The following is an 18,795-nucleotide window of genomic DNA, read 5'->3' as shown; positions in this document are numbered from 1 at the left end:
TTAATACCCAATAAGTCTGATTGGAAGAATATCCTATCCCTTCGTTCAAAAACTATCTCAAACTATCTCAACTTAACCCTCGTCAAGAAAACGACATATTCGTATACCCTGAAACTTCGGCGTCGTACATCAAACATCAAAGCGAATTCGAAACAACAATCCATGGGAAATAATACCCACCCTCTAGATCCATCAGGAAATCTTAATTCGCAGGACATTTCCACCACCTTTCCACGGTCGTGTGCACGCTTCTCCCACCTGCCGCCACCCCGGATGGACGAGAGCTGGCGGTGGCAGTCGGCTTCCTTCGTAGGAGCATGCGCAGTGACCCGCATGAACGACAGGTGCGCGCCGTTCGCCAAGAACCGCTTAGTTTCGGGTGAGCGTACGAATCGGTCGTATCGCGTCGTGCCACCACGGTATCCCGGCACGTTATTCGCGGCCTCTCTCCTATCTCTATCGTCGCTCTCGTTCGAAAACACACGCAGTACACACATACACACACACAAACACAGATACACACGGTGCACGATCATCTCTCGACGTGATTATTATACCCTCGACCCGTGGCCTCTAAGATAAAAGGCGTCGTTCTAGAGCGATCCTCCTCCTCCTCCTATTTCTATATCGCGCGCTATATCCTTCGTTCAGGGTACCAGGAGTTTCTTACCTAATCAAGTGGAAGCTTGTCGACGCCCTCGGACCCGATTCCCTCCGTGTCTCCTCCAATTCTTTCCCGTCCGGTGGCTGGCTGCACCAGTAGCCCGCCGTTTATCGAGCGTGCACGTGCTCCGTTTTCGTCCCTCCGTGTGACACGCTTCCGTCAATCTGACGGCTCTCCATCCTTGGATCCAGATTTGCTACGTTTACCCGTTTTGGTGTATGTCGTGTTTCCAATGGATTCGCTGTGATCCCGGCGTGTTGGATCGGATGCTCCGCGGGAGGATCGATCTCCGTGGGAGAATCTTGGAACTAGCGGTTCCGGGTATCCACGATCCGGCTTGAGTATTGGGCCCTGTCTGGCCAACCACGGCCGAGAACAGTGCAGGAAACTGTACTCCACGATCTCTACGCGACCTGTTGTTTGAAAATTAGGGTAATATTGGTCGGTGAGTTGTGTGTTGGCCGTGAGAGAAGAATATATTCACGGTACAGTGACCCGACGAATGTGGTGCGTGAATTATTGAGTCGAGTTTCGTTTGCCTCGTCGTTTGATTCGTCGTTGGGATGGCAAGTGGACAGGATTTACCTAGCAGGATTACGGACAGGGATCTGACGAGGATGATCCTCTTCATGCTTCTAGGCTTTGTCCAGCTTCTCCAGTGTGTTAGAGGTGAGTTTATTCTAGATTTTTTGTAATCCGAGACACGATAAAATTAATGTTAAATTATTCTTTTTTTGGTTTTAGAAACGATCCTAAAGGAATAGAGTTGATTGCTTTAAGAATATTCTTGAGATTCGAGTCATTATTTCTAAAAAATTTCAATCTTTAAAGTCTCAGAAACGTTTTAAAAAAATATGACAGATTAGAAGTAACAAAAACTTCGCGATTGTAGGTTAGGGAAAGAGTTAAATATTCCGAAGAAAAACGTAGATAGAAAAGGAACTGGGACGCGTGTAAAAATGGCCCGCGATAGAATTTACGAAAAACTCATGAAAACGAGCTCTTGAGAATTTTTGTGGCGATAAAAAATATCTCGTTTTTTGTAGAACCCTGGCTTGTTGTCGCGCCTTTTACGAAATTTATCGAACTCGTGATTGTTACAGAGAGCGGGCAAGTTACTTGGACTCGAATAAACAAGCTTTGTCGATTGTCGTTGTTGTTCGAGGAACACGACGCCACGAAATATCGGTCGCGACGCACAAAGTGTAATTTCAATTGGTGATCAGGGTTAATGGCTTTGGTCTCTTGTTACCTGGAAATGCGCGATGTTTTGTGTAAATAAGGAGAGATATATACGCGTGGATACGCGATGACGAAGTTTTGCGTTTATTCCGGGAAAAGAATGTTTTTGTGTTATTGTTATCATACAGTAATGAAGCAATGAATGAAACGTATTGTGTTATGGTGTACAGTTGATATCGTTAATGTCAAAATAAAGATATGTACACAAAGTGTAGAATATTGTATTTGAACTGTGATCAATTTTATAAATATTAATCTTTTGAAAGATTTAAAATTAATTCTTTAAAAGATACGTCTTATGAAAGATGTTAATTTAACTTGTGAAATTTAGTTAGATTTATCAGTGATTTCTATATTCTTTTTTTTATTTTGTTTATCAAATTTTTCTTATTAGTTATATCAGTGATATTAAACGATAACTTTGTTGAAATTATTGTGCGTATATTTTCAAACGTGATGCAACGAATGAACGTGTGTGCCAATTCGTTCATTGTATTCATTGCTGCAATTAGGAAAAAACTAGAAATGGAAATATCTTCCTTGCACATTTCTAAGAAACTATTAATTTAAATCATCGATTTAAATATCTTTTGAATATAGAATACGATATTTATAATTGAAGCAAAAATAAGGGTGATGTTTCTTTGTAATAATGATTAGGATTTATAAAATTGAAAAATGACGTGACATGTCGTTTCATATATAAATATTCGATATATTTAGTATGAATATATACATTTCCAAAAATCTGTCAGAATTAAAACAGAATTTTTAATCTTTTCACGTTTTATTTGAATAATTAAATAATTCTATTATTTGCAAAATAAGTATATATTTACAATAGAATTAATTATCTATTTTATTTAATTTCAATCAAAATTTACATTATTCTATTTCTTGTCATCAAGAGAGTGAATGCACGTCATCAAATATTAAATTATTGCGTGTAATAAAACGTGAAATTTAAGAACGGTATAAATAAAAATATTAATTCTCTAGCTACGTGTATGTAACGTGACCGAAGTCTGGCGAATTCAAGCACGATGCATATTTATAGATTACGCGGAATCTTCGAGTGAGATAGAAATCGAGAGCTCGATCACAATTTGGATATCGTACAACGAAACTCTGACAGATTGTTTTGGCTTGTTTTAGAACAAATTTTTCCACATTCGTCATATCCACTTTCGTCTCGAAGGGGGGAAAAACGAGTTAATTTTTCTCTCTCACGTCCTCATCATCCTCGCATTGACGTTTGAACACCCTGCATTTTCGAATACGAAATTTTTCGAAGTTTCTGTCATCCAATGTATATTCTCATCAGTTATGCGTTTCAGATTTCCAGATTGATTAACTTTTTCGCATTATAATGATCGTTGCTCATTGCTGTCAATGAAATATTTCGTATCTTTAAAAAGAATTCCATTTTTTTTTTTAAATATTTCTTAGAGATAGACGTGAAACATTGTATTCAAAATTGAATGTAATCTACGAAATGATTCAAAAATATTGTAGCTGTAACAATTAGAGATTTTTTAAAACGTATAATAGCTGACCACATGTAGAATATATTTCCTTTTATTTGCACGAATTTATTCACGTCGGTTTATCAACTTATTTTCCGATTAAGTTGACCATTGTAACCTGATTTTTTATGGTTTCTAATGGAATTAGTTTCGCAGGAACGAACCTAATATTCCGTGTATATAAGACGTTAATGTTTCCAAGGTGGTGAGCGACGATTTCGCATTTCCAGGCGCCAGAAATAGAGTAATTGTAAACATCTTGCGAGACACAACTGCTTTTCGTAATTTGTGGATCAAGGGATATATAGGTCGGTTGCTTTGTTTATTCTTTTTCTGTTCTAGAAAATTTTATCATGATGTATCGTTAAATTAAGTTAAGAAAGAAATAAAAGTATGACGAATATACGAGAAATTTTTCTTTTTCTTTTTTTTAATATAAATTTAATAATTTTGAAATAAATTTCTATTTAAAATAGTTATATCGTGTTTTTAGAAACAATATTTTAAAAAATATTCTCTTTGAAAAGATTAAAAATCGCAGAAAAATTCTAATTGTTGTTATGTAGATATACTATTTCATTGATTAGTATTTATATATATATACGATATTAATTATATAAATTTAAAAAAAATTTTAAATAATATAACATAATTTCAAAGAATTTTAAAGCAATAGTTTTTTTTTTTAATTTGTTTTTTTTAATATGTATGCTTCCACATACATAAAGAATGGATTAGAGTAACGATAAGCACGATAATTTAATAAATTCATATTGTATTCATACAGTGAAAGAATATAAGGATTTATTTTCGTCGAAACATTCTCCATGATGAATTATCTTCATAGAAATTCTTTATGAATGTTTCAATAATTTTTACAAACGATTCATTGTCATGTCTTTCAAACACATGAACAATAATGTATTATTATTATTAATATTAGATATATACGATTATGTGAAGTAACGTTTTTTATTGACTTGACATTCTATTTAATATCCAGCTAAAATGCCTACGCGACAGAATTATCACAAAATTAATAGAATTCCTAATTTTTTAATATTTCATTAAATTTTAATTCTTATTTCTGAAAGTATAGAAATATATCATTCGCTACAATGCTAATAAATTATAGGAATTATTCAAATTATCATATCACATAGAGTAAAATAAAGAAATTAACGAAATATCCATTCTATTCTCTTAAGAAAAACAATGAAAGAGAAACACGTATACACATATATACACGCGCCAAAAAAAAAAAAAAAGAATTCCGCATAAATTACAATAACAAGTATAATCTTTAACCTTCTTTTGCCTTCTTTGATGGCTTTGAACATCGCACACGGTGCCATAATCTTCAATTTCTTTTAAAATATTCCTCTCTTCGACGTAAGGGGTGCACGCGGAAGCCTTTCATCCCCGTATAAAACGCTTTTTCGTCGATCTTCCCCGGTATCGAGAATCGAGGGAAGGATGGGGGGAAGAAAATTGCGGCAAGAATTCGACCATCCAGACGCGGCTGATATTTGCATACGGTGGCCGGGTATAAGTGGTGGGGAAGAAATCGAAACGAAGAAAGAATAAAGTTTTCGCGCTTGTGTATCCCGCGAGGGCAACAATTTATGGGGTGCACGTCGCCGTTTCGAGGATAGGCAACGCCATACTCGCGGATACTCGTGGCGTTTATTATCAAGTTCGTGGCCTCGTGAGAAATTCCGGGATATCCTGTATAGTGGCTGGTAAGAAGTTAATGAACTTGGAAGAATTTCACCCTTTTGCCGCGGGATTATATAACCGCGATCTTTCATTAATCATTTTGGAAACGAATTTCCTCCTGTTGATTAATGAATTGTGAAACGAAAAATGTTTATTTTCGATTTTAAATTGTTTCAAATGTTAATTCTTTGTTGTTAATATTTTTAGAAGAAAATGCTTTATTGATATTAATGGTAATACAAACTGTTTTCTTATGTAAAATTAATAGAATGATAAAATTTAAGTTTAACAGAAGGAACGTTTAGTTAATCGAGCATGGAAAAATTCGAGCTATGTTTATTTATTATTTACACGAAAGTATGATATGTATAATATATTTTATAGATTGAATTTTTTAGTAGAATAGTTGTTACGAAGTTGGAGATGTAGTTTAGTTCGTGTTTTGTTAGGAGGGAAAGGATTTATGAATAGTTTAGCGAAGTTGATTCAAGTAACACGTCAAGTTTTGTTGAAGTTCGGCGAAATATGTTTAAAGTTTGAAGAATTTAACGACGTGGATTTCCATACGATTTGTGAAATATAATTTAAATATTATCAGGATTACGTTTATTATGTAATTTTAGGGAAAAAATCAATCTCATTTTAAAGAATAAAGTCTATACTTTGACACGCCTGTTTCTTAAATTTTATATTAAAAAATAATTATACACATATTTTCCTCTATCAATGTTTCTCAACAATTAATGATATTCGTATTTCATATTCATATTTAGGATTGTTATTACATTAATGTACTCCTGTCTACGTTTAAATTTAGAGATTCTTCTAGAATTGTTAGTGGCAATTTCTGTATGATTTGAAGCAGAAGCACAAATCTTCTTCTTTAGTTTTCAAACAATGGTTTAGCTGATTCAGCTGCTTTATATCTGCTTCTAGACGCTTTCTCTAAAGTATTATCCATTTTTTTTTTATTTTTTTTTCATAATATGACGAATGTTGGTCTAGAAAATTCCTTGTTCTAGAATTTTTGGTTAGAAATTATTAATTTTATCATATTTTGTGATTCAAAATTCTACATTCAATTTCACAGTAAAACATATCAATTATGTGGAAAATTTAATTAAATTAACGAAACAAAGTATCATTAATATTCTATCGAATATTTGAAATCAAGAACGAGCTTCAAAAAAATTTCTTTTTGAAAAATATTAAGTTAAAAAAAAAGATGATACAAATTTAATCATACATAGAGTTTCAATAGAGTAGATTTTCAAATCACATCTCTCATTCTTTCGATTTCCATCATATCTGTATATTTATAGCTCCACTTATCCTATAAAAGCGTATTAAAGTAAAAGTTTTAAATTCGCGATCTCGATCGAAAGCTAAACCAAAAGGTTCAATCTCTGAAAAGAACTGCTTGTTCTAATTATTCCAATACATTTATAGTATGTACGATTTATCGAATCAAGTTTGTAAATTTTTCCGATAATATCGAGTTTTGAACACGGCGCAAATAAAAAATAAAAAAAAAAAAAAAAAAAGAAAATAGAAAAATGAATCATGATCAAAAGCTTATGAAATAAAACGAAGATGAAAGTTATTGGAGTTTAACTAAATTCGCGTATAAACTTTGGCGAATTAAGAGGTCGAGGAATTTTAATCCCCGTAATGAGGTAACCCTCTCTCGTCATTCAGAGGAAAATCTTTGTTTCCAGCTCGTTGTTTGTTCTTGCTGGGAAGATAACTATTTTAAAGTTAAAATAGTCTTTTGATTTGAATAGGAATTATCGCGGATCAAACTTTCTCTTCTCTTTTTATATAAAGGTACGCATACACTCGCGTATTAGCTTCTTGCTGGAATGAAACTTGAGAAAATAAACATGGAACGAATGGATTGATATTTTTTTGCACTGTGATCTTTTGATTTTGTTGAATCTCGTTTTATTTTTATCTTTATTTATTTGATTTCTTTAGTGAATGGTTTTAGAGTGACGTGCTTATAATTTTAACTTTTATTTCTGGAATTTTTTTTTATTATTATTGAAAGAAATTACACTTTTGAAACTCGAAAAAAATATATCGTATATTTTTTATAAAAAAATCCTTTAGATTTAATGGCTATATAATATACAAAGTATAAAAATTGCATATAAATTATACTTGGCATATACTCGAATTTTATATAGATGTATCTCTCTGTCATCAAATGAAAATTGTACAATTACACTCCAGAAACCGAAAAAAATTCTCTATTCATTTCAATTTCAACCTCAAACTTTCACATAATTCACAATTTCAAACTCATTTTCAAATCAAAAAATCCACGAAAATTGAAACGTTTTCATCCGAAAAGAAGCTTTTCATCAAGTTTTTCGAAATATTAGAAATTGTGAAATAATGCTTTCTTTAGAATCCCTAAATTCTCTCGACGAGAATTCTCCGGAAGGTAAATAATTTTAAACCACGGTTAAAAACCATGTCTCTGAAATTCTGAAGCCTTAACGAGTGTGGCCAGTTTATTTTTCGTCGAAACTTTTAAATATTGGAAAAGCGACTCCAATTCGAACCAGCAGGTTTTCCAGTTCTTGACAGTTTCACGATTAACGACTCCGACTCGCGGAATCGAGTTCGAAGCGGGTTCGTCTTTATGAAATTCCAAATTTGTTTCTCGACCTGCACAAACGATCGTCGCTTTGGATGAAACTTTTCCAAAAAAAAAAAAAAAATCTCACGGAGAACTCTTTAATTACTCGTTCGCCCGTCGTGGAAACGTCAAACGTGTTTCATTATTTCATTGCGGAATAAATATTCAAAGCGGGCGATTATGTAAATTGTTGGCGGGTTGTCGAAAAGTCATCTTTTATTGGCACGAGCGAAATTTACGGTATCAAGCTTGTCAACGGTTTTGATACGGTGCACTGTAGGAGATGAAATTTGTTTTAATTTAAATCGCAGGAAAGAATATTTTGCTTGATGGAAATTTACCGTGAAGCGTGTTGTACGCGTTTGATTTTTTAATATTGAAATTTCGACGCGAATTTAATCTCATTGGGGATGAATTAATTAATGTTGGAGTATAAAATAGTTGAAGAGAGGAGAAAAAAAAATAATAAAAAAAAAAATGACGCAAATGATGAAATCTTTTATTCGGAAAAATTAAATTTTCCAGGAAAATTTTATATTATTCCAAATATTTGATTTTTATCTTATTTAAATGCACCAATGTATCTCTCGAGAGATTAATTATTTATGGGACATAATATAAATATAATTGTAAAGTCGATATAATTATTACAAACACTTCGATGATTAAAATGTAACATAACTACTAATTATTTCAGAAATAAATATCTGAATTTCATGATTTAATATCTAAATATAGTATCTAAAATATAACAGTAGCAGGATTAACGTAATGCACAAAATTGTAAATATTTTATAACAAATTATAGTCACCTTGAATTTGTGATTAATTCATAATTATTCCTTAAGAATAATTATAAAATAAATAAATATATTCAAACGTAATATAATTGCACTTATTATAATTACAAAGTTACTATTTTTAGTTATATGCAACGTTACATTAATTCACATTATGAAAATTATATTACGAAATTTAATATAAATAGAATCTGAATATACTATTGCTTTGCAGCCCTCAGTAACGATTATTTAACATAATTATCCATTGCACTTTGATGTGAAGAGTATCAAAAACAGAATCGCGATAAAACAATTTTTTAAAAATGAATAGAAATTGAATAGAATACAATTTCACTTCAAAGTTTACATCTCTCAAATCATTCATTTCATCAAACTGAATAATTGTTTTACAGTAATATCAAATTCACAATTGAATACGTGTCTCAATCTCAAGGAAACACAAATTTTCGTTTCTTTAACAATCCCTCCCTCGATATAATGCAAAATCATATTTCCATCCCAAGTTTTGAATACTAAATACATTTCTGGATAGAAATTCAAACTTGGTTAGGAAATTCAGGCCGCAAGGCTAATGTTTAAGATTCGTAATTCGATTCAATTGTTCAACTCGAACAATTTTGATACCGTTTAATTAAATTGCGAAGAGTCGGGAATAATGATTGTCAATCCCCGTTGTTGACTCGAGCTGCTTTATCACAGGCTAGCCGATGGGGCTTTAATAACACCTGCGACAATGAAACGTTTTTGGATGATACATGTTACACATTGTTTGCCGTTAATAATTATTCTCTGGTTATGCATGATTACCCGAAGCTCTTTAGTCGAATTAGGATGAGAAGCGAGGTTTATTCTATTATATAATTGTATTGTATAATTTTAGCTCACAATATTATCTTATTATCTTATTAAATATATTTATATTGGTGAGACGAATTTTTTCTTTCTGTGATAAATTTATAATAACAAAATCGAAGGATTTATATTTTGATAAATTTTCAAAATCTGTTCGTACTTGGAATTATTATTAAAGAAAGTTTTGAAATTAAAAATTGAAATTAACAAAAAGAGTAAAAGTTAAAAGAAAATCCTTTATCGCTAAAAGTTTCAAGATTTGAACTTTTAATATTTAAACTATATTAATTAGAAGAGAGAGATGTATAAGTTTCATATAAAAAGTTTATCATTATAAATATTATAAATTTACATCATAAGCATTTATAATCGAGTGAAAATTTCAAAATTTTCTGCAAGAACATTCTGAACGTAATTATTATACTTCAACACGAAAATTTCCCAAAGGAATGTATCTTCAGTCAACTTAACTTAATATAACACATTATCGAAGTTAAAATTGACGTTTATAGAGCGAGATAAAAGAATTATGAACGCAAAACTTGAAATAGTAAACAGCAAAGTTTATTAAACGATCATAAACTCATCTTCTGTCAACTATCTGAAAAAGACAAAACTTTGGAACGACCATTCTGCCACTGTTCTCACAAATCTTCTCACAAAACACAGGAAGAATACTCAATGTAAGATAGAAGTTACTTTCACTTTCTCCATAGATTCGCGATAAAGTCTTTGTTTCTAATTGAATCACCTTAATAAGATTTAACCCGGCAAACGAGTCTCTCGCGTTTTATCGTCGAACACATCCCCAACAACTTTCCTAGAAGCAGTAACACGCTTAAAATAGGCGTACTCTAGAGGTGGCTGAAACAGCGTGAATTCTGACGACAAAAATAAACATTTCACCTATATGCTAGAGGGAACTGTGGTGTAACGAATGCGCAGAATTAATGGTTCGTTGTTAAAATGCGTCATTTGCCAGAATAAAACCTGTCGATCGAATATTTCCTTCTTGCAATCTTATCGATAATCTGCTATTTTCGATTGGGAATAAACATTTTATTAAGAAGAAGAATTGAAAAAAGAAGATGATGCAAATAAAGAAATAATTTAAGCGAATCGAAGTGATGAAACGTTGGAGCAGATATTGAAACAGATTGCTATCATTGTTATTGGTAAATAACAATGTTATGGAACAATTTAGTGTTTAATACATTATTATTGAAAGATATTGAAGCAGAATAATTAATTTAAAGGAATAATTATAATTATTTCTTATTGAAGAAAAATTTCATATTCAAATGTTTCAATTCTTTATTGCTATTAATATTTTATTCTTTGATGTTATCAAGAATTATTATTTATCCATTTTTGAAAAATTAAAATTATAGACGAAATAGTTTAGAATTCTAACTATATAGTCTCAATGTTTTAATTGCGTTTTTAAAAATTCTAATCCGATTTTGGCGGAAGACAAAAGATAATTCAGAGTGAAATCGCTAAACTTTCAAGCCGTGATCGACATTGATCTGCAACACGTTCCAGTTTTACCACAGTACAGAACGTGACAACACAGTTTCGTCGACTCTGTATTTTTGACAGTTCGTTTAACGCGTCCTGTCGGTTGTTTCAGTTTCAGTTACGTCTCCGATCGCTGTTTCCGATTTTCACTTGTGATTAAAGTTCGTTTCATCTCCTCTTTTCCTCCCTTTCTCTGCAACAGGGAGGATTTTGCTCGGCTTTTTCAAGAGAATTTTGTCGAACACAGATTTCTCTGCTTCCCCCCTTTTTTTCTTTTGTCGTTAAATAAATTTCTCCTTTGACTGCGAGATAAATTTTTTCAATTAAAATATCGAAACTTGATAAACTTCTTTTCATTATCTTTTCATACTTTGAAATAAAAAAAAAAAAAAAAAATATTGTGAATAAGGTGAAGAAAATTTCTTTGTCCTTAATCGATGAAAGGATCTTGTTATTAAAATAGAATAATTATAATAATAATTTTTTTAAACATTTATTATATGTATATTTGTATGAAAGAATTCGTATAAGTAATTTCTATATCTCTTCTTTTATTTCTTTAATTAGGAAGAGAAATTACTTTCGAATTATTATTAATTAATCTGAAACATATCATTTATTTATTCATACTTATAAAATTATTTTTTATTTCATAATTCAAATTGCAGATTTATTAAAATATATCTTCTGATATTAAAAATAATTAAAAAATATATTTTACAAATATAATCAAAACATATTGTAATAATTAATGTACGAGAAATTTTATGAAAAATTTTCACGAATATTACTTGTTTCATGAATATATTTATTTATTTAAATATCTATAATATTATAAAATTTAAAATTTTTTCAATAAATATGCAAAAATATGAGGGAACACCTAGCCAAGATTCGATTTGCCGACTCAAATCCTGAAAAGCAGAAAGGACCTCAACTCTTATCTGTACTGGTCGCTTCTCTCCTCCTATTACCTTCTTCTCGTTGTTATCTTGTTTCTACTCCAAGAGCAACGGAGGCAATCTTCTAGAGGCTTGTATTAATTAATAATACAAGCTGTATTAATTAATAATACACAAACACACACAACTTGGAACACTTGGATAGGTACAATGATGTACTCACAGTAAATATAAACGGAGAACACGGAGAACACACCCCCCCCTCTTTCCCCTCCTTCCCTCTTTACAATAAACGCATCAATAATGATACGTATTTTTCTTCACGCGTTTCTCTCTCCGATATTTGTGTGCCTTGTATCACACGTTGTTGATCCTAAGTGCGTTAGGTGTGTGTAGCTCTCGGTTGAGAGTGCCTCCATCTTCAATTGTGTAGGAACTGAAGAAAAATGGGAGAGAAGATCAGTAAAGATTTGAACTCGAGGCCCTCAGGTTTGGAAGCCGGCTCACTATCCCCTACACCAGATGCCCTCTTGCTATATCATTGTTATTTGTTTCTATTTCAATGACTATGGAAGACTTGGTGCTATAATATTCAATATAGATACACGATTCGTAGGAAAATTTCGTATGTAACATTTTTATAAAATATATATGCATTGAAAGTATGTATATATATATATGCAGTGAAAGATATTTTAATATAATTTATTCGTTTATAGTATTTGGATAACAGATGGGTGATTAGGGGCACAAAGTTTAAGGGCTTGTAGTACTAATCGAGAGAGGTAAAAAATGTTTAATCAATATAAATTCTAATAATCGATAGTTTCATTTAATTTTTGTTATTTGAATATTCTAATATCGTAAGTGAGTTTCTTCGAACGACATATTGAACGTAAATAGAAGTGATTTGGTTTATTAGACGTATGTTAGTTGAAGGTTGTCAAACAAAACATTACCTATTACTAATATTAATAAACCTCATGTATGGTATAAATTTGCTTAGTAATGGTAGATGTTCGATATGTCTTCTTCTATTTAAATGAAAATGTCAATATTAACAAAGGTTTCTTCGTAAATGATCCAAACCTTCTTTGTTTACCTCCTGAATGTTTTCCTTTCATTTCAATGCAAATCTTACGATATTAAATACATGTAAACAAAAATTAATTTCACATCGAATTTCAATATCGATTCTATAGTTATTAGATATTTTTTTTTTATTTTCACTAAATATTGCAACAAAACTTTTAAGCCTTTTATTTTAGCCTTTTTTCTTTTCACCGTCTATGCTTTTAAAAATTTATCTAAATGTAAAACCAATCCAAAAGTCAAAATTATCGACGTATATACCTATCTTGCTTCCCCTCATTAATAATTTAGCATCCGTATGATCGAAGAACTGGAACACGAGTATTTATAAAAAAATATTAAATTAAAAATAAGTTAATTTTGCCTATTGCAATGGCGTGATACGAGGATGAACATCTAACGAGATAATATCTAACCATTATATATCCATTTCTATTCACCTATCATTACGTAACATCGTAGTTTACGATATTTTGACATGTAACGATGCTTGTCCATCTATATTAATTCTATATTAACAATGATACAGAACATGGTTACAAATAAAAAATATCCAACCTAAAAATTATCTAATTAAATATTCAAGATTATCGATCGAAATAGGCGAGGAATAAGCCAGGAATAAAAACGAATCTTCTCGTAACCCTTCTCGCCGCTTCAATGTAATTCTCGTTGCATTGAACATTATATTAGTCTGAATTAGTCGTGACGTTCATCTTGTTGCTAACGTTCGCCTATATAGCATAATCTTAAGCCTTTTCACATTGTCCACTGTATACTCTCAGTTCTCATCGTCCGATTTGAATGTCAATTGATTATCGATCGATACCATAATTCATTGATCGAGCGTCAAAAATAAATAGTGGAAGAATAACAATAAAATAATAACACGGAAAACGAGTATTGCTCCATTGCAGATAATTCATCAATCGATATTCATTTTCAATGGACGGATGACGAAAACCAGACAATGCGTTGTAACGATTCATTAGCTCATATAACCAGGAAACGTTTGACCACGGTTAACGAATGGAATTTCGCAAAAATCCGATATCGTTGGCTCGCGTGAAGATTGCGAGGCGGGTTTTAGCGACGATAATAGGGGTACACGAAGCATTTTTAACGCGTGCATCCCTATCTCGACGATGGGTTATGGCGAAACGTGATAACGAGTTCGAAAAAAAAAAAAAAAAGAAAAAAAGAAGCCACCGATAACTCGGTTATCAGGGCTCGAAATTTTTCGTTCGATCGACGGAGGAATAAAAATAAAGAGAGGAGGGGAAGGGATGCGTGGAATAGAAAGGCTGATACAGGTGCGTTTTTCGTTTTTCGTTCCGTTTTTTTTTTTTTTTTTACAACCCTCGTGAACGAACATTTTTCAGAATTCGATCCGTGCACGAAATGATTCGATGGGATTGTACCGATCTTATGAATTAAATTGCCGATTCACGTTCGAGATATTAATTAAACAGTAAACTGGAATACACTAGTCTCGAAACGAAGCGAAACTCTTTTCTTTCATTCAACTTTGGAAAGTAAAATTTTGGAAAGTATCTTTTTTTTTTCGACGAGTTTTTCTATTCGATTAGATGGACTTTGATTTTATTTTTTAAAAGTGGAATGCATTTTGTTGGAATGATCTCTTTTTGAAAATGAAATGATAAAAATAGAAATGTAAAAATGTGTTTAAATCTTTGGAAGGTATATTTCCATTAATATAGTTTTATGAGGAAACTTATCTTTATCAAATTATCTTTTCGAACTTTTAATTTTAAAAGAAAATTAAATTATTTCTATTTTTCTTTTTATCTATTCGAAATGAAAAAGAATGGTTACTTAATTTTTTCGAAAAGTTTCTTTACTAATATGATTAATTTATTTTCATGATAAATCGTATCTTAATCAAATTGTCTTTTTAGTTTTTAGAAGAAGATTAAATTGTTGCTTTTTGACTTGAAAAAGTACAATCGATTACAATTAGTACTTTCTCAACGGGAAACATTTTTTCTGATGTTATTAATAAAACATATTTAATTCTATTATTATATAACATCGCATTACAAACACAGATATTAAAATAAAATTTCAAACCTTTAGCGTTTACAATTGATTACATAATATTCCAAAAAGAATTTAATGTTCTCTGTAACAAAGAGAGCATTTCAGTAAGAGAATGCTGTAAACATTTCGTGCAATATGACGTTTGGAATTATCCAGAGGGAAGGAGCATCTCCCAAATTAGAAAACAGAAAGCAGGGCAACGAGAAGTTGTATAAACTCGTATCTCATGTCTAATGTAAGAAGTGAAGAGAAATTTGGAGGAAGGTGGACGGGGTTGATACCCTTTCCTTGTGCTCCTTGTCCCGGAAAAACTGTTACTGCTGGTCGCACGTGGTCCCAAGGGGTTCTTTTATGATATAAAAAAATGCTGATATTACAAATATTTGTTTTCTTCCTGTGATATTTGTACTTTCGAGATCGCCTCTAAGTTTCTAACACACATTACGTGACTTTGCATTCCATATTCGTAATTTCGAATCATTTCTTTTTTCTAGATAAAAATTTTACGTGTTAAAAAAATTTACTTAAATATATACTTGAAAATCGTAAGATAATTTACATACACTTTCTTCAAAATTGGAAAAATATCGAATGAAAATTTTATATTACGAAGAAGGTCAATAAAAAATGATGCTGAAGAATAGAAGATTGGGAATGGGAAAAGAATTGTTCTTCTCATCAAGCTCGATGAATTGCGAATATGTGAGAATTCTCGATACGAAAGAATGTATAAGAGATATTTTATTCGTTTGCCTGTCGAATTCATTTGTTAACATTGGACGACTTCGATAAATTGATTCTATTTGATGGTAAATTTGCCTTGCATGTAGAAAAGGAAAAATTAGAATTTAATTTTTTCAGATTTGAATAATTATGCGTAAATTATGCAGAATAATATTTCCATATTAATTTAATCAAATTTAATGTGAATATCTTTATGGCACGATTTTATTTAAAGAAGAATTCATTCGTAAGTTGTGCTCTCATATGCAGAGATTGATGATCTATCCATGTTAATTTAAAGTTGCTACATTGATAGTTCTTCTTTAATTCTTCCGCCAATAAAAATTTAGACTTTAAAAGTAATCCAAACTATCAAATTTTCTAAATTAAGCATTGAATAAAATGTAATGTATATTCTTTCGGAAAAAATTAAAAAATTAAAAAATCATGCCATTGAACCCACTTTTTGAATTATCCTGATATATAAATCGGTTGCCGAGATATAAGAATTCAAAGTTTCCGTAGTGCTTAAGAAATAATGAATGGATCCGCGACTTTCTGACCTACATTTTATTTTCTTGGAAATGCGTGCTACTTCCAGGAATTACGTCTGTCACTTGTCCGGAACTAAGTGAGACGAGATGCAAGTGAGATATTCGAATAAACGACAAGGATAGAGATAGTAGATGATCAAAAATTATCTTTTTCTTTACACGATGATATCTCGAGAACCGAAAGTCGTATCGAGATAAATCAAAAAGCGTTTTAAAGGGCAAACTTCCTACTTTTAATCATCTTCAACTCGTTAATTAAAAATCATTATCTTTGAAGTTATAGCGATCTAAAGTTTTCCTAATTTTTAATAGAATTTAAGCGTTTGAGATAAATAATTAAAAATTACCTTTTCTTTACACGATGATACTTCGGAAACTGGAAATCGTATCGGGATAAATAAAAAAGCGTTTTAAAGGGGAAGAATCCACGCTTCTAATGATCTTTTACTCGTCGATCGAAAATCAATATCTTTGAAGTTATAGCGGTTTAAAGTTTACCTAATTTTAATAGGATTTACTCGAAGTTATACGACAGATATATTTATTTCTGATGCGCGTTAGAATTAAAACTATTCTTTCATGCTTTCTTCTGTTTGAAAACTTGAACAATTGCTTTACAAAATTGCCCACATCAATAATAACGACTTCCAATATTCTTTGCCCAATATTACAATTGAAAATTTCATCGTGCAAATTTCTTCATCGTGCCCAGGAGATTAGGAATACCACATTCGATCGCTTCATTATTCATTTATCAATTCGAATTTTCACCATCGTGTCCGCTACACCGCGAAAGGTAATGCATATCCCATCCATACTCGGCTGCCAACGATTGAATACAATAAATATTGGATACGAAGTTATTGAAACTGCAAATTATTGAATGTGGAACGTTAGTGAACACGAATGTTATTGATTGCCGCGTGAAACCGAACCCGAGAGAATTTGGTCAAGCGATATTGTCAGGTGGTGAAAATGCAGAAGCAAGTGCTGATCGAATTTTTCACTTTTTCAATCGATCTTTTCATATCTCGTTTGATCATAATGATCAATACAGTATCCTTTTGTGTCCTTTTTAACAACGATTATATCCTTGCGTAATGTTCTTGCATCGATCGTTATGCCTGAAAGGCTTAATTTAATTGAATTTTTTTGATTGTTAAATCTACAATGGTGTATTACTTTTTTGGTGTGTTGAATAGCATACTGAAAGTCTTTTGTATCAAAAAAAAGTTAATTGATATACTTTCAAATATATATATATAAAACTTTTAAGATATATGATTAAATAAGATACTAAGATTTTGATTTATATCAATATCTGCTTAACTAAATGAGATTTTTAATAATTATTCAAATTTAAATAAAATTTTTTACAATCTTCATGAAAAATTAATTATATTTTATTTATATTTGAAACCATTATATTGAAACCATAATATTTGAAACCATTGATATATTAGTTATTAAAAATATTGATGTATATCATGAAACACTAAAAAAGAATTGTTGAATCTTCTGAAATAATTTTCTGTTCTTTATATAATCTAGTAATAAAATAACAATGTTTCAATATGATATAAAAATTAAAGAAAAATATAGATTCCAAGATTAAATAGAAAAAGGTAGTAATTTCTGTGAAAAATAGTGACCAGTGACATATAATTGTAAGCCCTGTTTTATAAATTAACAACGAAGGATAGTATTAAACGAAAGAGAATAAGAAATATTAATCCAGTTACTGGACACTTTCTTACTCTCTCGAAAAGGAAAGAAAACGAAAGCAAGAAAACGCGAAAGAAATATAAACTATAAAATTCATGGAGTTTTGAAATATATAAACACGTAATTCTACGAAGTTGGACTTGGAAACGCTTTAATTCAATATAAACGTCAAAGCAATCTTTAAACGAAGCTTTAAAAGTGTCATGAACCATTAAATCGGGTCATAAAAGAATTCAAATTGAGAGCCCACTTGCAATATCCATTATCAATAACAATTTACCCTTTTGAACTTTGTTCAACAATTCGATACATCGCAAGAAATTATTATGCTACGATTATCCCCTTTTTATGATGTTTCATTAATAATAAATATACGCTCAATTTGATTCATTCCATTTGTAATAAAGATATTTATTTGTTTAGCAAAAGTAGATTATAATATATCGATTATATTCATAATTGTTTATTTAGCTTGCATTCTTTTGAAAAAAAATAAATGTGTTTCTATATTATTGTGAATATTTACAAAATCGTACAAAAAAGAAGATAAATTCAAAGATATGTAATATTGAATGATAATATGACAAAGAATTTATAAGAAATATCATTTCTATCAAAATTCTATTTTTGCTGCATGATTGTAAAAGGCTATCTATCTAAATTTTATAAAAACATGGTAGAATTAAATTTTGAAAATATTCTTTAAAAAATTGTTTTTCTATCTATTCTTTTTTCCCCATATATTTTAATATTTTATAAATATT

At 30.8% G+C, this 18,795-nt stretch overlaps 1 protein-coding gene across 9 annotated transcripts in view; it reads left to right on the top strand.

The window, feature by feature from the left end:
• Window positions 1-431: 431 nt before the first annotated feature.
• LOC122719620 (hemicentin-2) overlaps window positions 432-18,795 on the top strand; it is a 401,244-nt gene continuing 382,880 nt past the window's right edge. For all 9 annotated transcript variants that reach the window (XR_006347660.1, XR_006347658.1, XR_006347657.1 and 6 more), the window contains exon 1: window positions 432-1,333. Coding sequence is in view for 2 of the 9 variants with exons in the window: in XM_043945581.1 (XP_043801516.1) it covers window positions 1,228-1,333 (106 nt within the window). In the remaining 7 variants the exon portion in view is untranslated. The remainder of the gene's footprint in view (window positions 1,334-18,795) is intronic.

This window comes from Apis laboriosa, unplaced genomic scaffold (genome assembly GCF_014066325.1).
Source record: "Apis laboriosa isolate Shangri-la unplaced genomic scaffold, ASM1406632v1 scaffold91_cov154, whole genome shotgun sequence".
NCBI classification, from domain to species: domain Eukaryota; kingdom Metazoa; phylum Arthropoda; class Insecta; order Hymenoptera; family Apidae; genus Apis; species Apis laboriosa.
This window is presented reverse-complemented; position numbering and strand designations above follow the sequence as displayed.